The 21,491-nt window shown below is 38.7% G+C and overlaps 1 protein-coding gene across 1 annotated transcript; it reads left to right on the top strand.

The window, feature by feature from the left end:
- Nucleotides 1–276: 276 nt before the first annotated feature.
- Nucleotides 277–21,483, top strand: tet2 (tet methylcytosine dioxygenase 2). Its single transcript, XM_077569911.1, has 10 exons — nt 277–684; nt 11,968–14,744; nt 14,816–14,906; nt 14,992–15,085; nt 15,191–15,399; nt 16,225–16,375; nt 16,474–16,563; nt 16,764–16,901; nt 17,047–17,401; nt 17,510–21,483. The coding sequence occupies exons 2-10, from the start codon at nt 12,011–12,013 to the stop codon at nt 18,862–18,864; spliced, it is 5,217 nt and encodes a 1,738-aa protein (XP_077426037.1). The 5' UTR covers nt 277–684; nt 11,968–12,010; the 3' UTR covers nt 18,865–21,483.
- The last annotated feature ends 8 nt before the right edge of the window (nt 21,484–21,491 follow it).

Raw genomic sequence — 21,491 nt, 5'->3', positions numbered from 1 at the left:
TGTGCTGTTAAAGGGAAACTTGCATAACCGGCGGCTGATAGACAGAAAATGGAAGGAAGTCACTACACTGAGAGCAAAAAAGGAGGGAAAAAAAACCAAGCTACGTTGCTTCCTCCCTTAGAGAGAAGAGGGTGGAGACATCTTCTTACCCTGCCACAGTTAGACAGTTGAGACCAGTGCAATATTTAACAAAATGTGGGGGGTGGAGTCCTGTTCTGAATCCACTCCATTGCTTGAGGGTAGCCATCATAGTGTTCACTATTGTGTGCGGCTGAGGGAAGAAGAAAAAGAGAGGAGGGCGCACAAGGGGGGGAAAGAAAACCTGTCCCTTTGTGTGGGAAAGACTCAGCAGGAAAGTGATTTTGTGACTATTTGAGTTTGCCGGCAAAACAAGGATCTTCCCCCTGACCTGTACACACATTTTTTCGTCAAGTCCGTGTGCTTCGACTGCTTTAAACTACAGTCGCCTTCGATTTGGATTCTCCAGCCGGCAAACAGCGACACCCCGGCTTCTCCTGATGATGAGAGCAGACGTCAGACTGGTTTGCATGAATATTGATGTGGAGGATAGTCTGTTTCATAGAAGAACAGAAGGAGGCAAGATGGCTGCCCTTTAGGATTTGTTACAGGGGAGATCCAGACGGTTCGTTGGAATTTATACAGAGTGGAGGGACGTGAAAGAAGGTGAGGATTTGCTGAGAGGGTTAATGTGTTGCTTATGGGTTTTTTTTCCTCACCACTGAATGTATTTTTGAAGCTATTGAGAGCAAGGATAGGTACAGCTAACGTCCCCCGCAAAAAGCAAGAGCAAGTATAATAAGGAGGGGATTTTAGATAAAGCTACTCCAACATGGCTGACATTTTTCTTTCTTGTTCTGCCAGCTAAAACCATGAGACACATTTCACATTTTCTTTTTAGTTCTGTGTGTTTTTATTTTGAACACATATTGGAACATTTTGATTCTCAGGCTCTTTGCTCTTAGTTTTTCCATAAGAATTAACTGCTTTCTGTTGCCTCTCCCTCTCTGCGTTCCTTTTAATTTTTAAATGTGCGCTTCAGAGTGAGTGTCCCTTATTTAAAAGGAACCCGGGAGAACAATTTTAAATTAATTCTCAACTATCTGCCACTCTCATCTAATGTTAAATTGAATTCAGTACCACTATGTGTAGCTGTCTTTTGCACATCTGAGCATTTGTTAGCACTGTTTTGTGTGCAGACTCTGTGTAAGAGAGCAAAAGTCCACTCTGGGCATTTCTTGCAGTCGCCTTCTGCACGGTAGTGCAGCTGGACTACCATGAGTATTCTCTGTGAATCAGCTTTCATTGCTTTTGCTGGTGAATGACAAGCAGGCACAAAGGCAAGAGCAGAGGCAAGAGAAAGGAGAATGTTGGTGGCAAGGGTGCAGTGGAAGCCAGGAAGGTCAGAAAGCTTTGACGTGAAGAAACACAAATCCTAATATACCATTGATTTCAAGCCAACAGAGATTTGTTGCATGATTTATATCTTGTTTTTCTGAATTTGGGATAAGAAAGCAGCACCGTCCATAACTCAAAAATCATAGTTTTGAACAAAAACAAGGGTCAGAGATTTTTTTTTAAACCTTTTTTATGTAGGTTAATAGCAGAAAAGGGCTGAGCTAAGATAATAACAAAAAGACAAGTACTGTACTTTCTTAATAGCATGCAGCCCTAATATAAATTGATAGCATTATTCTCAGTGATAACAGTTTGACAATAGTTTGCATAACAAGCACAATTAGTCCTGAAAAGTCACAATAACCTGTTAATTCGGATGTGTGAGGCCTTAACAGCAAATAGCTAATGAGTCGTTATTTTTTTCTGCATTCACTAAGTGCTACTTAATGATTAACATCTGGTCCATTAGAATCTAACAGATCTCCCTCAGGTTTGTGTATTAGACTTGTGTATTCTACTGACCACAGTGGAAATGCTGCTACAATGTGCCTCAGGTAAAAGGCTAATGCATACTTGCGTCAACGTAGAGAATTTAGATTAGACCCTTTAACCTGGTAATTCAACAAACCAGGACTGGTTGTCTAATGTTAATGCTGGAAACAACGCAAGTCAACTTGGCTTTCTATAGTTTCATGCGTAATCCTCACCTATAATAAATTATTTAGGTGAATATTTCAAATAGTTCTCATAAATTGGAGAATCAAAACTGGTTCTCCAGTTAGATTTTATCCACACTAACCTGCCTGTTTTCTTAAATGTGCTTCATTTGTTAATAAGAAAATGAAAAATTATCAATGAACTGTGAGAAAACTTTGGAGATTCATGTAGGGTGCACCCCTCTAATGAAGTGGTTGTTTTGATATGGATGATATGTCAACATAAGTATTTTTTCTTGTGCATCCTACTTTATATTGCGACAACACCAAACTTAAAATAATAATAATAATAATTAATCAACATGGTCCATGCATGTATTATGATTCTAGTTGTCATTTATAATGTTGCATTAAAAGACCAAAGCAGAAACCCCTTGAACATATTTTTGCTGTATTTTTTTGTGGTTATATGGCATCTTCATGAGTATCTGCATTGCTGCTGTTAACTCAGCACCCAAAGAGGCACCAGGAGCCCATGGGGCCAAGTGGGGGAAGGGCCAAGTAGATCAATCACATTCACATTGCTCCTCTCATCTATCCACACCAACAGATAAAGCCGTGCGGTTGGATTGCTCCTTCGCCAGGGCTCTAAGTCCCCTTTATGTCACTTCCAGGGCAAAAGACAATTTCACCTTAAGGAAAGAATGTCCAGTTGCCATAGCGCGCCAAAACAATGCTGGCCACTTACAATACCCAAGCCCTCACCTCTGACCCTGCTCTGTCCAGCCCACGCATCATATTTCCACCCAGAGGTAGTTGCACAAATAACACGGGAAAACAAGCCCAGTGGTAGGCTAGATGCTTCTGGCTGCACTGTTTACTTGCTGGTCCTAGCTTCACTGCCTTCCTGAAATGAAATGGCCATATAGAGAGTGGTGTATTGATTTCTTTAGTATTGATTTTCCTTGTGTGCTATTGGTGGGTTGCTTTGCTATATGGGGAAGCATAGCAACACCAGCTCAGAAATTGTGCTGCAATTTTAGGACATTTGCACATTTTAGGACAAATGATTATGACACCAAATATTTTAAGTATAATATAAACTATGAAGCAAACGGGAGCTTGGTGAATAAACAACAATAAAAAGAAGTGAAACTGAATCTGTGACTATCACGGTTTAGCTACAAACTCTTTATAATTATAACAGCAGATGACGAAGTGGAATGAGGCCCAATTAAAATTATGGAGTGCGCTATGAGGTTCTCTTGGAAAGACCAGTCCAAGGTGAGCGATCCAGACCCTGACTAAGTATCGATGTCCATATTTACCCAGAGGGTTGAGACAGCTAGGCTAGTGACGGAAAAACTTCCTCCACATGAGCGCACGCACATGGCGGCTGTGTTTACAAACAATATCGTAGCGTACGGTAACGTGGCAAGCACGAGGTTACGTAAGCATCCCAAATTAAACACCATCTTTACCCGCCTGTATTCAGACTTACTACGATTCGCTAACACAATTTTCTTGAATGTTTTTATGAGTTCTATTATGTGGAGTTACGGTTGAAAAGTTCAAAGTACAGTTCCACTACCTGTCTAAAAAAGACCGACATGGAAAATGCCAGAAAAAGGAATTTAGGCTACTACAAAAATATGTAGATATGAGGCTTTGGAAGAAGCAGCTTTTTTCTCAACATTAATTGTCAAATCTTGATATCCAAAAATAGATCATCTAGTGCATTCCCTATATAGCTCATTATAAGCAATTTCAAATGGTGCCCATAGTGATCTACACAACTGCATGTGCAGGGTGTTTGCCCCTTTCCAAAAACGTCAGATATAGAGGATTGCACTGCTAGAAACTGTCATTGAAAAGGTTAGCACCCCCATGGCCCCCTGTTGTCCACATGAAGCAAAGAGCCAGACAGCTGGTTCTAAATGGCATTCAGAAGCATAATCAAACCAAAGTCTTTGAATTACATCACCGACTACTTCTGACAACGTCAAGGAGTTTGAGCCCGATATAAGGTTTCCAAAGTGGAACTAATCCAGCAAGTCTTTTGAATTGGATTGCCAAAGGAAAACTACAATTATTTGGGTCCTAAAGTGTGATAATGGATGTGTTTAAGTTCCAGCTCTTGAGTGTAAAGCAATGCAACAAGAACCAGTCTGCATAATTCACTGACGCAGTTACTACGAAAATTATGCTGGAGCGTAATAATTGTTGATTAATGTGGCCCATTTTACTTATTTTATGAATACCACATGACTACATTTTTTGTTAGTTAGTAATTAGTTGTTGAGGCCAAATATCTATATATATATATAAATATAAATAGACTAAGCAATGGGTCTACTCAGAAACAGGTTTGTTATGTTGTGTGCCATGTTTGTTTTCCTTTACAAAATATTTCCATTGCCTCTGTTTACTATTCAACCCTATTTCCTGTTTATTTTGAAGCTAGCTTAAAATTGGTCATGCAAACAAAAGAAAAATGTTTCATAAAATGCGTATGAGTGTATTTCAGCTCTTCACTTGAAGACAGGAGGCTGAATGGAAAACTAGCATTAAAAGATGCAGTTGTTAATCACTTTATGCTTTCCATTAGAATTCAGTGCTCTTTTTGTATTCCAATAGCAACAGAAATGTTAATTTTTAGATTTGAACAATCATAAATGTAATTTCAGATGTATAGTAGCAGGGTCAATGATACTCCACACAAACAAGATGTGTATATCACAGCTGAACAGCCTATCCTGTAGTCAGTGCTGGGGTAATGTTCAGACCAGATGGTCTCTGGAGCACTCATAAGATGGTAACCATGACTACCATGCGGTCTGAAATAAATTAACTTTTCTTCGCGCACAGTTCATCAAGTTAGTCAGATATATTGACTGCTGCACAGACAAAGGGGTTGAAGGGCAAGAAGACAAGCAGCTTGGAAGGAGACATGCAGCTTTGTGAGGGGTTTGGGGGCATACTAGAGGGGTTGTACGCAGTCGGAATCAGTCTCTATTTGATGACGCTTTAAGACAGAGCAAAAGGATTTAGATATATGTCCGCATGCCTTGCACAGAGGGTTTCATAATCGTAGAAGATCTGATGTCAAGAAGGGACTCTTCCAGTTTCATCTGATTTAACCAGATTGATCAGTGATGAATTGGTTGATAGAGTAAGATCTAGGCTAAGGTTCAACTGATGTTAACTATGAGGAGTGACCACCTCTAGAAAAGAGGAATGCGTCAAAAAACACACACACTTTTTTTTTTTGCCAAGTCAATTGCGGATAGAGGGTTCCTCATACATTGTAGTTTCTTGTTAACAGTTATTTAATGGTGCATGTTTATTGTTATCCAATGTTAGAGTTTGGTAACAAAAAAATCATAAGGTCAGTTTTTACTCTTTGAAAACTCTCCTTCAAACTCCAGTCTAACAGAGAATTTTTTTATAAAGATTATTAAAAAATCTTACTTTCCTTTAAATTTTCTTCAACTGTGATGAATAGAAATTTTATTTTTTTATAAAAACTTGGGCATTTACAAGTTCAGCCAGTTTAGCCGGTTTGTGCGGTTCAGCCTCACCCCTTACAGGCATTAAAACCACCCACTGTCAATTCTTCTTTCAAAAGTTTTAACAAATCAATAACTTAAACCCACAATAGTTCTTTATAGGAAAACCTTGACAGTAATGCTTTTTCATTGACAGAATCATGTGGAAACAGTCCTAATACCAAAAGGTCTGGGATTATTGTGTTTATGTAATAAACATGTGTATGAATGGTACTGTTAGATGTGGTTTGTGGATGAGTCTTCGGTCTGCAAATAATTATTTTCCCATACTAAAAAAACTCTGGGGTCTCTCTGACTACTGCACTCTTTGATAGATTTACATGACATGACTTAAGACAAAAAAAAATATGGAAAAAAATGTCCAGTTGTATGTGTAATGTCAAGGTAATTGATACTATAGTCCAATATATACAGTCATTTCAACAAGGTCTCTGTACTAAAATATAATTGTGACAGAGTAATTATTAGAAAACAGTCAGTGTCTTATAAATAGAACAGATAACTAGTGAAGTAATAGTAAACTAGTAAAGGTGGGGCAAAAAACATGAATGCAATTACACAAAAAGCTGCAGGACGACAAAGACAGCAAAAGGGGAATCTCCTTGCCAAGTCGACGACATCTGTTCTGCATTAAACATAAAGAACAGTGATGTTGGTATGGAGGAGGAGAAAGTTCTATAGGGAACAAAATTACAAACAGAAGAGCTTCTCCGACGCAATGTCATTGGTGTAATTTATTAACTTTATTTGCTGGTTTTAGAAGAAAATGAGGACAGAGCATATGTATCTGTTCCAATAAAATAAAAATGTAAAATAAAAATAATTTACTTGCTTACAAACATCGCCAAATGAAAAGAAGTCAGAAGTTATTACCTACTTATCAGAGAAATGTTTTTGGCAATGAAGAGAGGGGTTAATTTCCACCATGCACAAGCGCAAAACTGTCCCCTTAGAAGAGGCCTGGTCTATGTCTTTTAAAGAAAAAGGAAAAAAAAGTTGCAGTAACCAAGCTAAAAATTCTCTACATTCCAACACAACCTCTGCCTTTTTCACAACTAAGAAATACTGTACACCAATAGCAAACATACACTAACCTTAAACAAATGTATTTTTGTTTTTTGGGACTAACATGGTCATGTACTCTGAATATATTTATGCTGAACCCCCCCCCCCCCCCCCCAATATCGTTTTGAAGGATTAAAGGGAAGACACAAGACACAGAAGCCTTTTGTTACTTAGCATCTGTGGAGGGGTATCATATGTTCATACCACTAGTTATGAGTGACCATGTGAGGTACATTTGGAAGCATTGACACAGTGTGCCACGTGACGTGAATCACAAGTGTGATGGGCCGGACCAAGTAAGTTGGTGAGATGTAGAGCATGAATGAACGTCTGTCTTCATGTCTAGCAGTTGACTAACAGTAGGTGCATATCAGGGCAACTGGTACTTGTGTTTTGTGAATAGGATTGTTTTAACGTTTCCCTAGTCCAAACAACTGACTCCTTTCCATAGTCCATACAAGTAATTCTCCAAGTGTGGTATTAGTATTACTAGTGGTATGAGGGGTCACCCTAGTGGTACGCAAAATGATTACCACGTACAATTCCGTTGTATTGAACGTTTTTTTTTTTTTTTGTACTTTTGCATTTATAATAATGTATTTTTTTAATTGACATAATTATGTATTTATTTTAATATGATCTGTTTAGGAATGTAGTGGTTTTAGAGGCCTTAAGATTTTACTTCTTATGTTTTTGCTTATATTCTTACTTTATTCACGTAAGTTACAAATTTTTGTTATAATATTACAACTTAATTGTTTCATTTTGAGTTTTATTTCTCTTGGCATAATTCCAGTCCAACAGACTCCAAGAAAACTGAAAAAAAAACAAAGACTTTATCTGAGCACACGTACTAGTACGCGCATTACGTACGAGCTTGACACAGAGGCTGCAGTTACACTTTAGGCCAGAGGTAGCAGTCACGAGTAAAGTGGCTAATTCCACAAATCGCCTTTAAGTTTTGCTTAAAAAAATTCCATCCCTTCATTTTCCGAACCACTTATTCTTACTAGGGTCAAGTAAATGACCTCTCAACTATAGAAATAAACCCCTTCTCATTTTTAATGAATAGTTAAGCATTGGCTAGTGGATATTAATTTTGTTAATGATAGTGGTACTGGGAGAGTTTAGTCTTTTTTTTAGGTGGTACTTGGCGTGTGAAATTTGGCAACAACAGGTCTAGAAAACGTACTCTATACCATTAATGTTTGTTAGATGAGTCATGTATTTCCAATCATGACAATGGTTCATAAAAAATAATGTTAAAAAATAAACATGCAAAATGTTTACAGGCACTATTGGCTTCAAGTGACCATCTGGCGCAACTGGCTAGAAGGATATGGGTAAAATGCCAAGGCAAAAAAAGTGGAGTAGAGATAAAAGTTTGCATAGTCAGCTGGAATGCCAAGTTGTGCAAATGTTGTCATAGGTTGTGTGGTTTGCACAGTCCATCTCTATATTTAGGCGGTGGATTTAAAACACTCCGAGATGCAAATAATCTGACCTGATTACACTTGGGGTAGCGAAGTATGAGATTTCACTGGCACAGGAGAAAAGATTATATTATTTATCCTACAACCTGAGGGTAGACTATTGTCTCGAATCATCTGGCACAACAAGGAATTTCCTTCCATTGCAGATATTTATGGACTATGCTTCAAAAATAAAAAAAACAGCAGGGAGGCTTGACAAGCGTAATTTATTGCGCTACTCTATATTGCCAAGTATTTTCTTAAACAGGAGTGCTCTTTAGCCTTGCTGCCAAGGTCTCAACCCGAATCATAGGAACTTGAGTCTCTTAGCAGCTGTTGTGAGGGGTGAATGTCACATACAACCGCCATGTCATGGCAAATAGATGGCATCAACTATGGATACTCATATTTCAATGGTCCTGTCTGGGGCAAAAACATAGCATAGATCCAGTGCAATACATTTTAGTTGGGAATGAACTATACTTTTTGAGAGTCAGGACTAGACTACCTGAGAGCAGGACATTGCATTGAATTGGCATTTCTTTACATAACGGTAGTTTCAAAAACACTTCCTCCCACCCCCACTCCCCCCCAATACCAATTCCCCCCCAATACTGATTCACTGGATAACTATTAAGGAGACTGTCTGTTTCAACAAGACTGATCACACTGTCCTGGAGTTCAAGCTTAGCCCAAATGTTTTTTAGGCACCAAAGCAACTGACCATATATCTAGCTCAAGAGGCTATGACCGTGGAGATGACCGTCTATATTGCACCTTAAAAGACATGTTCAAACGGGCAAGATGATGGTCTTAAAACAAGAGGGAGCTGGGTGAATGACAAATAGTAGTGTAGAGCAGCCTGATGTGCAATTACACGATACTGACTTCTGGAGACAAACAGCACAATACAAGCCAAGTTGAGTCTGATGAAACATACAATTTTATGTACATGTTCCTTGTGGAAAACAGACGCTGATAGAGAGAAAGGCAAAACATAACATAAAAAAGACAGAAAGGTCAATCATACCCTATAATTTTTTAGTTAGTTAGTTTAGAAAGTCTTATACTTTCTAACAGGCACTCTCACTGAATCCATAGTAGCAATATGCAAGAGCTTTTTGTTTAATGCTCTACTTTTTCTACAAATGAATAATCTCTAACTCTCATGGATATACAAAATCAAGAGGTTGCATCCAACACTCAGTCCAATACAATAAATGTCTTAAAGTGGTTACAGTCAATTTGGGACATTCAGTGTGCCTTGCCATTGCATGTGATTGTATGTATGTGTGCAAACTGGCCTACGGTTAGCTGGGATCTCTGGCTTTGTCCTAGGTTCACAAAGATTATTTTTTGTTGTTGTCAGAGTGGGTGTACCCAACTGTGACAAGCTGCTTGGCTCCGCTTGGTTGCTTGTAAATCCCGGAGAGTGACAAAGGAATGGAGCTGCACTCATAGCAGAGTTAACATCCTGACTTAGTTGCTGATTTACAGAGCACCAGACAAAACAAAGGGATAGTCACACAGGGTTAGGAAGGAGTAGTCATTCAGTTTCCTAAGGGCAACATTTAAAAATTAATAACAATAATAATAATAAACGTTTGAGGGGGAGAATTAAAAAACAATTTAATTTATATATATATATATATATATATATATATATATATATATATATACATATATATATATAAATTAAATTGTATGAAATATATATATATATATATATAAATGTTTTTTAGAATTAAAAAACAATTTATTTATATATATATATATATATATATATATATATATAATAAATGTTTTTTAATTCTTTACTGCAAGCCACAGACGCTGGCGCTCTGCTGCAGGCGAGCCAAGAGCACTTGAGAGCTATTTTCTGGAGTTGCTGAATAAAATATGCGTCACATCTAAAGATCAAGTGGCTTGGAGTCACTCCAACTGACAAGACAGCATCCATTCGGCTCTCACAGGAGTTTGAGAGTGCCCATGGACACCTTATGAAGAGCTGGAGCAAACTAGCTCGTTGCTAACGGCTAACCGAGTGTGTTCTTTCAAAGCAGAGAATTGACAATCGATCTTGTCTGGTTCGTCATGCAGTAAAGTTGCGGTCATTTTATAATGCGCATCCGTATTGAACTTAACAAAATAAAAGCATTCAAGTTGTGCAAAGAGTCATTGTAACACAATTTAGCAGTAATAAATTAAATAACAATTGATATATTTGTGGGGACTGGGGTCAAGTTGTATTCATTTTAAAAATTTGTCAGGTCTTAATATGAAAACAAACGCAAATTATTCCATGTAGTGAAAGAAAATTGACCAACACAAATCAATGTCACACTTTTTTCTTTTTTTTTTTCAGTACTGTACATATTTTCCTTTTTTTTTTATGAATTGTTATGAACTTACTGTATCAGTGATTAAAAAATGCCTTAGTGTTAGTGAAATATTAAGTACCTTAATTAATGGACACTCTAGGACTGCAATATAGCGAGTGTCAAAGACAATGAAGCAATTGTACCAGCTCACCCCAGGATAGCATAACAGTTTCCCATGTTGGTATTCTTCGACCAAATTAATTGTCAAAATTACGACACAAATGATATTGCTTGTCTTAATTTAAACATTCCAACCATTCACAGTGGGGTTAAGTTGCCCCGTAGGTATAAATAAAGTTTTCTGAATCCGAAAAAGAGAAAGGACATGTTGATGTTAAAGTCATGGGGTCGGGCCAGTGCAGTTTTTTTTGTATCTCTGATCTAGGCAATCTCGGTCCTAGAGAGCTGCAGTCCCGCATGTTTTTGATGTCTCCCTCCTCGAACACAGCTGAGAGGCTCCTGCAGAACGTAATTATGAGCTGATGATTTGAAACACCTGGGTTGGAGGCAGGAGACACCGGAAACATGCAGGACTGCGGCTCTCTAGCACCGAACTTGCCTATCCCTGATCTAGGCAATGCTCATAAGTGAGCAGGCATCTATAAAATACATTATTAACATTATCAACCTCAATCATGTAAAATGGTTTCAGATGTAATCGCTATGTCCGATAATGGAGCTCATAATCATAATTAATTAAACGTACCTCAATTTTCAAGTATTTCTTTTATACTTTCCCCTCCGAGTGTGTGAAAAGGTTAATATAAACTTGCAACTTGTATTTGTGCTTATAAATGATAAACTGGGGGTATTTTGCTAACATGTTAGTTCAAATCATCAACAAAATGAGCTGCTATGCTCCCTTTGATGAGCTGTATGTAATTTCCATCATTCCACATTTTTTGAAATGCTCTCAAAGGACTGTCTAATGCTTCTCAGCTGCACTCTCTGTTCTGTCTGCCTGTATGAAAGTTCTCAAATGAAGGAAGCTGAAGTAATAAAGGAAACACAATAAATATGGTGTATAAGAAATCGCTTAGAGTGTTACTAAAAAATCATGTGAAACCTTTGGCAAGAATTGCAAAGTTTTAAGTGTGAACTCTTTTAACCCTAGTCCGTAGTAATCCTATTTTTCATACATCAAAATGATTGGACATTGGTGAGAAATTTAAGATAATTCTTCTTGGTGGGGCATTAGTCAAACATTTAAAAGCTAGTGTCAACCATACACAATGGTCTCAAAAGTTAAGATCTGTTGCCGACCATCTGGGGACATGATCATCTTTAATCAGCTTGACTATATTTAAATAATTAATTTTGATATTGTAATTCATTAAAATGAGAAGCCTGCTGAGTAAGAAAAATATGTCCAAGTGGCTAACTGTATAATGTCAACTTTGTTTTGTAGGACGCAGAGAGGGCAGCCTGTGAATGGACTCTAAGCAGGCCAGATGGAAACAGACCAGACCAGACATGAGACGGAAGAAAGTTTGACATTAAAGAAAATTGTCACGTCACGCAACATCTCTAACAAACTCCAGAATGGAGGGACCTTTTCAGATGGAGATCTTCTTCAAATTACTAGTGACAGAAACTGGAACAATTACAAGCCAAGCACAGAGGCCAGCTCCATAAAGAGGCAAAACGAAACCTGCAATGACTCTGGATCAGTACAGGCGCTGTTGAATCAGGGATCTTTTATGATGAATGGAGAGTTGATGAATGGAAATTTCAATCATGTACTTGGTGAACAGTCATTCCTGGCCAGCCAACCGAAAAAATTTAAAGTAGATTCAGAGATTTCTGAATTGACAAAAAATGCAGAATTTGAATGCAATGATCAGGCAGAGATACAATTAGAAAACAGTAATTGTACAATTCCTAATGGAGATCATTTTGCTCTGCCAAGAAATAAACAAGTTGCCATTAATAGTGCTGTACTCACGACCTCTACAATAGAAAGTACACCAGGTGATCTATTAGAGAAAACTTTGTCTCAATATTATCCTGAGCAAGTATCAATTGCACCACAGAGGTCTGGGACACAAGATGCTATGAATGGTTCTCTAACTAATAAACTGCCCGGTGAAGATTTTATGCCATCCACTTTGACTTCAGATTTCCCCAGTTCTTCTCAGATGCTCAAATTACAACGACAGCCTGAGGCCTCTAGTATTGCTGAGGGAGTTAATTTTAACTCTGTAAACTATATAGTGAATGGATACTCAAACAATCATGAAACAGATTACCAGCAGAAAAAACAACAGCTGCCACCATCTTCTTGCTCTGGCCACGAAAGATCTATTGATCAGCTCCCTGGCATGGTCCAATCATCAAATACTGCCAAATCCTTGCAACAACATAAAAATGGCCCACGGTGTTATCCCACAATCACAAATTCTCAACAAGCGTATGAGAATGGCAACCAGCATTTTGATCACAACCGTTTTAAGGAGATGAATACTCTACAGACAACTGATGCTGTGTTGTCAAAATATGGATTATCACTGAATTCTGGAATACAGAACATAGTGCACGGGAAGCCAGGGTCTGGTCTTGCTCAGCAATTTGAGATTCAACCCAGGAATTTCCAACAAAATGTTGGAAACATGCATGGAGCTGACAGGATGAGCAATAAAGGCCATGATCTACAGCAGCAAATTCAGTCGACTGGATTAGAAAATAGTCTAGATAACCATACGCAGCAGACCGGCAACTTGTGTTCAAGTCTCCATAAGGGGAGCTGGATGGAACAGAACCCTTCCAAGCAACAAACAAGTGCTATGTCAACCCAGGCAGAGCAGGAAAAGGCCATGGCTTTGTCCGACCAACAGAGACGTAGCCTCCAGGTTCATGGTCAGATTTTGGAGGCAAGCCCTGTACAAAAGTTTGAGTCACCTGGAATGTTAAAAGAAAACATTTGTGGGTCTAACAGCATACAGGAACAACAAAAGAGTCTCTTAGCCCAACCACACTGCGCTTCAGCCCCTAGTATCAATGATTCAGAGTGGCAGAAATCAAATTCTAACACAAATTTAATGCAGCATCTTCCACCCCAGACAAAGCACGATCAACAGACCGGGGGCCATCATCACACCCCCATGCAGTCAGAGCACTTACGTGACAACCCTGAACTCCAGGATGCATTGTCGCCTGAATTTTTCACATCACAGCAACAGCAGCACTGTAATCTTCCACGCCCACTGTCCCACCCGCCGCAATTTGAAGAACAACAACTTAAGTCTCCCATTTACAGACCTCACAGTCAGCCTCAGCCAAGTCAAGTTCAACTTAACCAGCAACACAGAAATAACACTGCGCAGCCTAACAGTCACTTCTGCTACAAAAACACAACAGGAAGTCATATACAACGTCAAAGATCGTTTTCTCCAATCTCTGGCAGCTGTGATTCCAGGCACTTTCAACTGCAGCAAACCAATAACTGCCACCCACCTAGCAATAAGGACATCTCACAGAATTCACCACAGTCACAACATTATTTTCCAAAAGGTGAAACAGACCAACAGATATCAGCGCATATGCATCCTAAGACTGAACACCAGCTGACGGCATGTTCTCAGTTCCAAAGGGGATCTCACCTGGCATCGTCACATCCCCACACAGACTTCCAGAAGCATGAAGCTCTACGTATGCATCTGTTACAAAGGCAGGAGAGACAGGGCCCTCCTCATTCTACACAAAACACTAGAGATAGCAAATACGGGCTTACAAATATAAAAATTGAAAACGGACCCAGATTTAATTTTCCTATCTCAAAGCAGCAAATGGGTGGAATGCAAATCAAGCAGGAGACTCAACACACTATGTGTGAGAATACTAAGCAGAAAAATATTCTGGCCTCCATGGAACAAAGTCTAAAACAATACCAACTGTCCCCTGTATTTGAGAAAAAATCCTTCGTCATGAATTCAAATAAAGTTAAGGTGGAATCTTCTGGGCCTGTCACAGTCCTGTCAACCAATACTGACATGTGTAAAGTGGAAGCATATGGAGCTGCCATGTCCATGACAGCTTTAAAAAGAACACCTGACACCACACCCAAGAAAGAACAACTCCTACAGAGATTTATGGATTCCCCAATGAAGCTATTGGATACCCCGATAAAAAGTCTACTTGACACACCTATTAAAACACAATATGACATTGCATCCTGCCATTGTGTTGGTGAGTCACCTTTTGTTGATTTACATTACTGATAATGTGGTGTATTACTAGTGAAATGTCCCTTCATTTAGAACAAATCAGTGAGAAGGATGAGGGCCCATACTATACTCATCTGGGATCAGCGCCTACGGTTGCTGGTATACGGGAAGAGATGGAGAGGAGGTAAACAACATTTTAACAGCGGACTGTGCTGTATAATTACAATTTACTATCCAATTGTAAGTACTTTATTATCTTTTATTCCAAGGTCTGGTTTAAATGGTCAAGCCATCAGGATAGAGAAAGTAGTGTATACCGGCAAAGAAGGAAAAAGCACACAGGGGTGCCCTATTGCAAAATGGGTAGGCACTATTTTTTGTTGTGTTACGCAATGCATTTCTTCAGAAGAAAATGGAACACCTTCAAATATGTTCAATAAACAAATTCTTATACTCATCATGATTCAGGTGATCCGTCGAGCCAGTGTTGAAGAAAAGCTACTGGTGTTGGTTCGAGAACGCACTGGACACAAATGTGAGACGGCCTGCATAATCGTGGCAATCCTGGTCTGGGAGGGCATCCAACCCAGCCTAGCTGACAAACTCTACCTCGAGCTAAGTGAAACTCTAACAAAGCATGGAGCCCTCACCCAAAGACGATGTGCTCTCAACGAAGAGTGAGTTACAACAAAGCTGAAAAAAAAACCATACATACAGGGTACCCCAAAAATCACTGTACACTAGTTTTGTTTTTTGTTTTTTCATTTCTTGTATCATTCGGAAAGATGCGAGGCCATTGGCAATTGACGGCTAATGCTTTACCGTTTTGTAAGCAAATCACCTACGGTTTGCCTTTTGACAATGAACCATTCCTGTATATTTACCGGCAAAAAGTTTTTCTGTCCCTGACCGCTGTTCAGCGCCAGTTTGCTTTAATGCCTTCACACTGCTTCAAAGCATAGTACAATTATGCTATCCATGGCAAGTTGCTCATGTTGGATTCCCTGGACTTGTGCGAACACCTACTCTTGCAGTTTGGTTTTCATCTGTGGTGGTAGGCGTTTCCGCTGCGTGGTTTGTCATAAACAGATTGTGTTACAAGATACTTGCCATGGATAGTGTAAATTGTACTACACTTTAGAGCAGTGTGAAGGCCATGAAGCTGCTCAAACAAGCGCTAAACTGCAGTCGGGGACCAAAAAAATTCTTTGCAATTTTGCAACACAACACCGGACCTATGTTAATTGACGAGCAATGGACAAGGGAATTATATTTACAAAGACTGCAAAGCCTAAACTGTCAAATAGATTAATGTCTGTCGGAATAAAAGATGAAACAAAATAGAGAAAAAAATAAGTGACTTTAGGGACACCCTGTATTTCTAAATATGTAGTCATCTTTGTATATTATTGTGTGCTTGTATTTAAAACAAGGGAAAAAATGCAGATGATGAACTGAATTAATCCATATGAGACTCTCAAATTGTCATTACTTGCTTTCAGGAGGACTTGTGCATGTCAGGGATTAAACCCAGATGCATGTGGAGCATCATTCTCCTTCGGCTGCTCATGGAGCATGTACTACAATGGCTGCAAATTTGCCAGAAGTAAAATTCCAAGAAAATTTAAACTACAAGGAGATGATGTCAGAGAGGTATTCTCCGCTGATATGTGTACTTATTACTGAAGTTATTTTAAATGTATATTTCATTCAATAATGTCAATTTCACAATGGCAATATGTGTCTTTTAGGAAGAGAGACTAGAGCAAAACTTTCAACAGCTGGCCACCTTACTGGGCCCCTTGTACAAAAATATGGCACCTGAAGCTTATGGAAATCAGGTGAGGACATTGCACCATTTCTAGCCTTTTTAAACAAATATTAAGCAAGACAACAAACCCCTCCTTGCACTCCAGTTAACACGGATACATTTTGGAGTGTAGTTAACTGTGGTTGGCCTAATAACACATATACTGTATAATTAAAGACAATGCTTTCCGAAAAGCCAATGTGAGCAAAATTTGTGTGTTAATGGAAACAGGTTGAACACGAACACAGAGGACCTGATTGTCGTCTGGGGTTTAAAGAGGGGCGTCCCTTCTCTGGGGTTACTGCTTGTCTGGACTTCTGTGCCCATGCTCATAGAGACCTCCACAACATGCAAGGGGGTAGCACAGTGGTAAGTTAAACATGGCTTTCTAGGTTTGCTGTGTTTGAGGCAGGAAAACGAAACATTAAAATATCTTAAAACTCTTGACGTGCTAAAAACTAACTTTTGGATCTGACACTCTTAATGAAATACTAAACTTACTGTGTTTTCGCAGGTATGCACCTTAACAAGGGAAGACAATAGAGCAATTGGAAAGATACCAGAGGATGAGCAGCTTCACGTCCTGCCACTGTATAAAGTTGCCAACACAGATGAATATGGCAGCGAGGAGGGTCAGCAGGAAAAAATCAAATCGGGTGCCATTCAAGCCCTCAGTGCCTTCCGCCGCCAGGTGCGCATGCTTGCCGAGCCCGCCAAGTCATGTCGCCAAAAGAAGCTGGATGCTAAGAAAGCTGCTGCTGTCAAGAACACCATGTTTGACAACTCTCATGATAAGGCAGAGAAAGTTACTCCATCTAAGGCAAAAACTGGGACTTGTGAAAACATCATTCTAAGCACACATGTGCAAGGTAAAACTTTCATTTGGGCCATCATTGGCTAGCCCTGTTACACAAAATGTATTTGTATCCATTAGTGGCATTGTCTTTGTATCTGCTCATGCTTGGGATTTATTCCAGGTGCTATGGGAGCCTCTCAACATCCAGATCAACCAACGGAATCCATTGGAGCCCATTCTCTGCAACTGCAGCATCAACAGCACGAAAACATTCTTACCTCTTATCCCGGTGCAACAAATGCTGCCAAGTATCCTGGGTTTCCTGGCCACGCGGGATCATTTCCAAGCACTTCAAAGCCAGGGAGCATGTTTCATCATCAACCCTCAACACCAGCAAGCCATTACCCATCCCCGGTCCACACACCCAACTCGTTCATTGATGGATCTAAACATTCATACCCTGTTTATCAATGTAACGGAGGCATGCCACTTGATAACTACCATCCATACTATGCTTCAAACCAAAAGCAACTGGACATGTATCAACAACGGCAAGCATTGTACTCCGAGCAGCAGTATGCAGCACATCAGCGTTATGAGCTCAATTATCCACCAAATTATCCTGATCATGGTTTGCAAGTCAATGGCTATAATACATGCAGCATGAGGCCAGTTCACCCCATCCGAGCTTTCAGTCCATGTGGTCCTAATGGAGTCGCAGACCCTCATTTTATGGACCCCCTTTCAAGAACGCCCTCTGCCCACAGAGTTCGAGATTATACAGCTGTTGGGAGTAATGGCAATCACTTTGGAAGGTCCCCAAATCCATACTTTGGGAGTCCTCAAATGTTTCCCTCAGGCCAACAACCATTCCATATGCAAATTAAGCAAGAAATGGGTATTGCTAACCCGAAGATGCTTGGTGCTCAGTTAAGTGGTGGGTGTTTAAACCTAGAAACACAGATAGGATTGGGCCTGCTCAATGGTAGCCCCATGGTGACTGGTATTAAACAAGAGCCTGGAGCCCCACAGACACCCCTAACCCCACAAAAGCCAGAAATATGGTCAGACAATGAGCACAACTTCTTGGACCCTGACATCGGTGGAGTGGCAGTGGCACCAAGCCATGGCTCAGTACTCATTGAATGTGCTAAACGGGAGCTCCATGCCACAACACCTCTTAAAAATCCGGACCGCCATCACCCAACACGCATATCCTTGGTCTTCTACCAGCACAAAAATTTGAATGAGGCTAAGCATGGTCTGGCCATGTGGGAAGCAAAGATGGCAGAAAAGGCTCGAGAAAAGGAGGAAGATGCAGAGAGGAATGGTGGAGAGGGGACGCCAAGCAAGAGCCACAAGAAGGGGACAAAACGTGAACATCCAGAGCCGTCAGAATCTCTTGGGGAGCCTCCTTATAAGCGTTTCATAAAGGCACTCTTTGAGGGGTCTTCATCGTGCACAACCAACACCTACATCAGTACAACTCCGTATGCCTTCACTAAGGTCACAGGACCTTATAGTCACTTTGCATAAAATACCCTCAAGATTTAAACAAAAGAAAACATGAAGGTGCTTTATTTATGCTATGACCAACTGCAGCACTGGCCTCATAAAAAACACTCCTAACCTGTTCAGGTTTTTACATTTTTAACAACTGAGCTTTACTTGTTGACCCTGCTATGGATGTATTTATTTTTGTTTTGCATCTTTTGCAAGATACACACTGTTAAAACATCTGGTGCTCTCAATTGTACACATAGCCCTTTTTTTATTTTATTTTTTTTACTGGAAACAAAGCTTATTCTTTGGTGGCTTTATTTTATATTTTGAATATTGCAACATGGCATTGAATGCCAAATTTGAAAATGACAACTTCAAGGTGCTAATTATGTCTTCTTTTTTTTGCTTAATATCTTGATACCATAATTGATACTACAGATGAAATAATTTAACAGGAAATCATGGGAAATATTTGAAGTCATTAGTATCAAAATGAGTTGATGTGTGTCAGTGTTTCTTGAGCACTTCTTGATTATAAAATTTAAGCGATAAAATTTTGATGTAACAAAACAAATTTTCAAGCATCCGCAAAGTACAACACCACAATGTTTTTTTTAGAATTCTTGCAAAAAAAGTTCTTCAGGACACGATCGTGTTGGTGCTTCTTTCGCTACTTATATTCTATACATTGAGACATTCAAATGGTGCATTTCTAACATTTTGAGGGGAAAAAAAGGCTATTTGTTATCCAAGGTTTTCCAGTTTTAACTATCAGCAAAAATGTTCCTTTCGGAAGGTTCATTGAACCAGCCTGAATTGTGAAAATTAAGTGTAGTTTTATGTCTGTGGTGCTTAGTTGATGTGCTTTTTATACACTGAGGAGCACGAGACAGGGTAAGCTTGGTGTAACTTTCAGAGGGCAGCTGGCTTGCTGTGGGTTTGTTCTTTGTTTATTGTAATCTAACTGTAAGATAAACAGGTGAGATGTGTACAGTAACTTAAATTCCCTTTTTGGAATTACTGTTATAAATTGTGTTTGTTGTAAAGAATGCGCAAAGCCTAAATCATTGTTTATCTTTGTGTTCAAATGGATCTTGTTTCATAGGGTGCTATTGAACCTGTTAAAACATACAATGTGAGACTCTTTAAGCAGTGAGAAGAAGGCTGTTAAATAATGTACAGTAACCAACCAGTCATATACCTCAAAACCAGTTTGGCAATAGGAAAAAAAAAATCATATATTTCTTTGTTTAAATATTTTTGGTTACAGTTTAACTGCATGCCACCTAAAAGACGGAAAAGTTAATTTCTTACTTTCTTACCTACCTGTTAGATTTTTTTTTAATTTTTAATGTTACTGTAAAATCAGGGACATTTAAAAAGAAAATGTACATTATTGCCTGCATTTATTTTGTCTTTTTCCTAATTCAGGGACGTGCCATTGCATTTTGTGTCCCAGTTCAACTTTTCTAAAATATGTCACACAGAATTTTGAAGTTAAAAAAAAGAAATCCTTCATTTGTTTTCCTTTTTTTATGTAGTAGGATGGTGTGTTTTTTTCTTTCCTCAAATGAACACAACGTATATGCACTGATGTGACTAAAGGGAAAGTATGATATTGAATAAATTAAGGGCAATTTATTTGCTTTCGTTACGAGGCAAGATCAAGGCAGTGAGTATTGTCTTTGTGCCTGTGTATAGTTCAATTTATTTATAACCACTAAGCAATTGTATGATTTTTCCTCAAATTTTTTTTTTAATTATTGTGATATATAATAAAATGACTGTAACATTAGAGTAACAATTCACCCACTCTTTTAACAAATTCGTTTTCTGAAAGCACTTCAATTTTTTTTCAGGAAAAAAAATGTATATGTAATAAAGTACAATATGTTTTATTTAACAGGGTGTAAATGAGTTTGTCACATTGTACAGTGAATATCAATCAATGAAATCAATGAATTTTTCAGAACTTGATGTTGATGTTGGTTCTCACCAAGGCAAACTGGCCCAGAAATTATCAAATCTAAAACAAAAACTGTATACATTTTTCAGGAAATCTTTGTAAATAGTACACTCACTGTCAACATAATGTTTACTGTTAGCTTGATGAACATTGGAATTTATATTTTTGCTTTTGTAAAATCCACAGTGCTTATGTTTTCAGTGTACAGAGCCCAGCAACAGTAGCAGGTTGTGGTGAGGAGATTCAAGAGATTTAGTAGAATTAAAAAAAAAGAAAAGAAAAATGAAAAAGAAGAGCCATACTTGAAGCTATGAGTCAGTATTACTTGAATGACTTTATTGGTATAACAAGAGTACTGCATGTACGTGGCTCAATCAACTGGTAGTTCATACTTATTTTTTTGCAGGCAGACACTAAAAGTCCTTATTTTTCCTGTTTTATTTCTCAAGGCTTCCCTTGTTCTCCTGAAGCTTGGTATGCTCCGAAAATTGGATTAAGGATAGGATTTAAACTGTAAGTATTGTAACGTACTGAATACAGTTCATTTCAAATCTGTTATTATATAATTGCTGATTTTGCCGAGGTGTGGGTGTTTTTTTTTCCTCCAATAAATTTATATTTATTTAAAGATATTTGACTTGTATAAACATATCAGTTTTATCATTATAAATACAACTTCAAATGTTTGTGTGTA

This window comes from Vanacampus margaritifer, chromosome 7 (genome assembly GCF_051991255.1).
Source record: "Vanacampus margaritifer isolate UIUO_Vmar chromosome 7, RoL_Vmar_1.0, whole genome shotgun sequence".
Taxonomy (NCBI): domain Eukaryota; kingdom Metazoa; phylum Chordata; class Actinopteri; order Syngnathiformes; family Syngnathidae; genus Vanacampus; species Vanacampus margaritifer.
Note: the sequence above shows the minus strand (reverse complement) of the source record. Positions and strands in the feature narration are given on the sequence as shown.

Coding starts and splice junctions, on each gene's coding strand:
- tet2 (XM_077569911.1), top strand. CDS start 12,011: ATGGAAACAGACCAGACCAGACATGAGACGGAAGAAAGTTTGACATTA. Junction 16,902..17,046: donor TGCAAGGGGGTAGCACAGTG/GTAAGTTAAACA, acceptor GTGTTTTCGCAG/GTATGCACCTTAACAAGGGA. Junction 17,402..17,509: donor TCTAAGCACACATGTGCAAG/GTAAAACTTTCA, acceptor GATTTATTCCAG/GTGCTATGGGAGCCTCTCAA.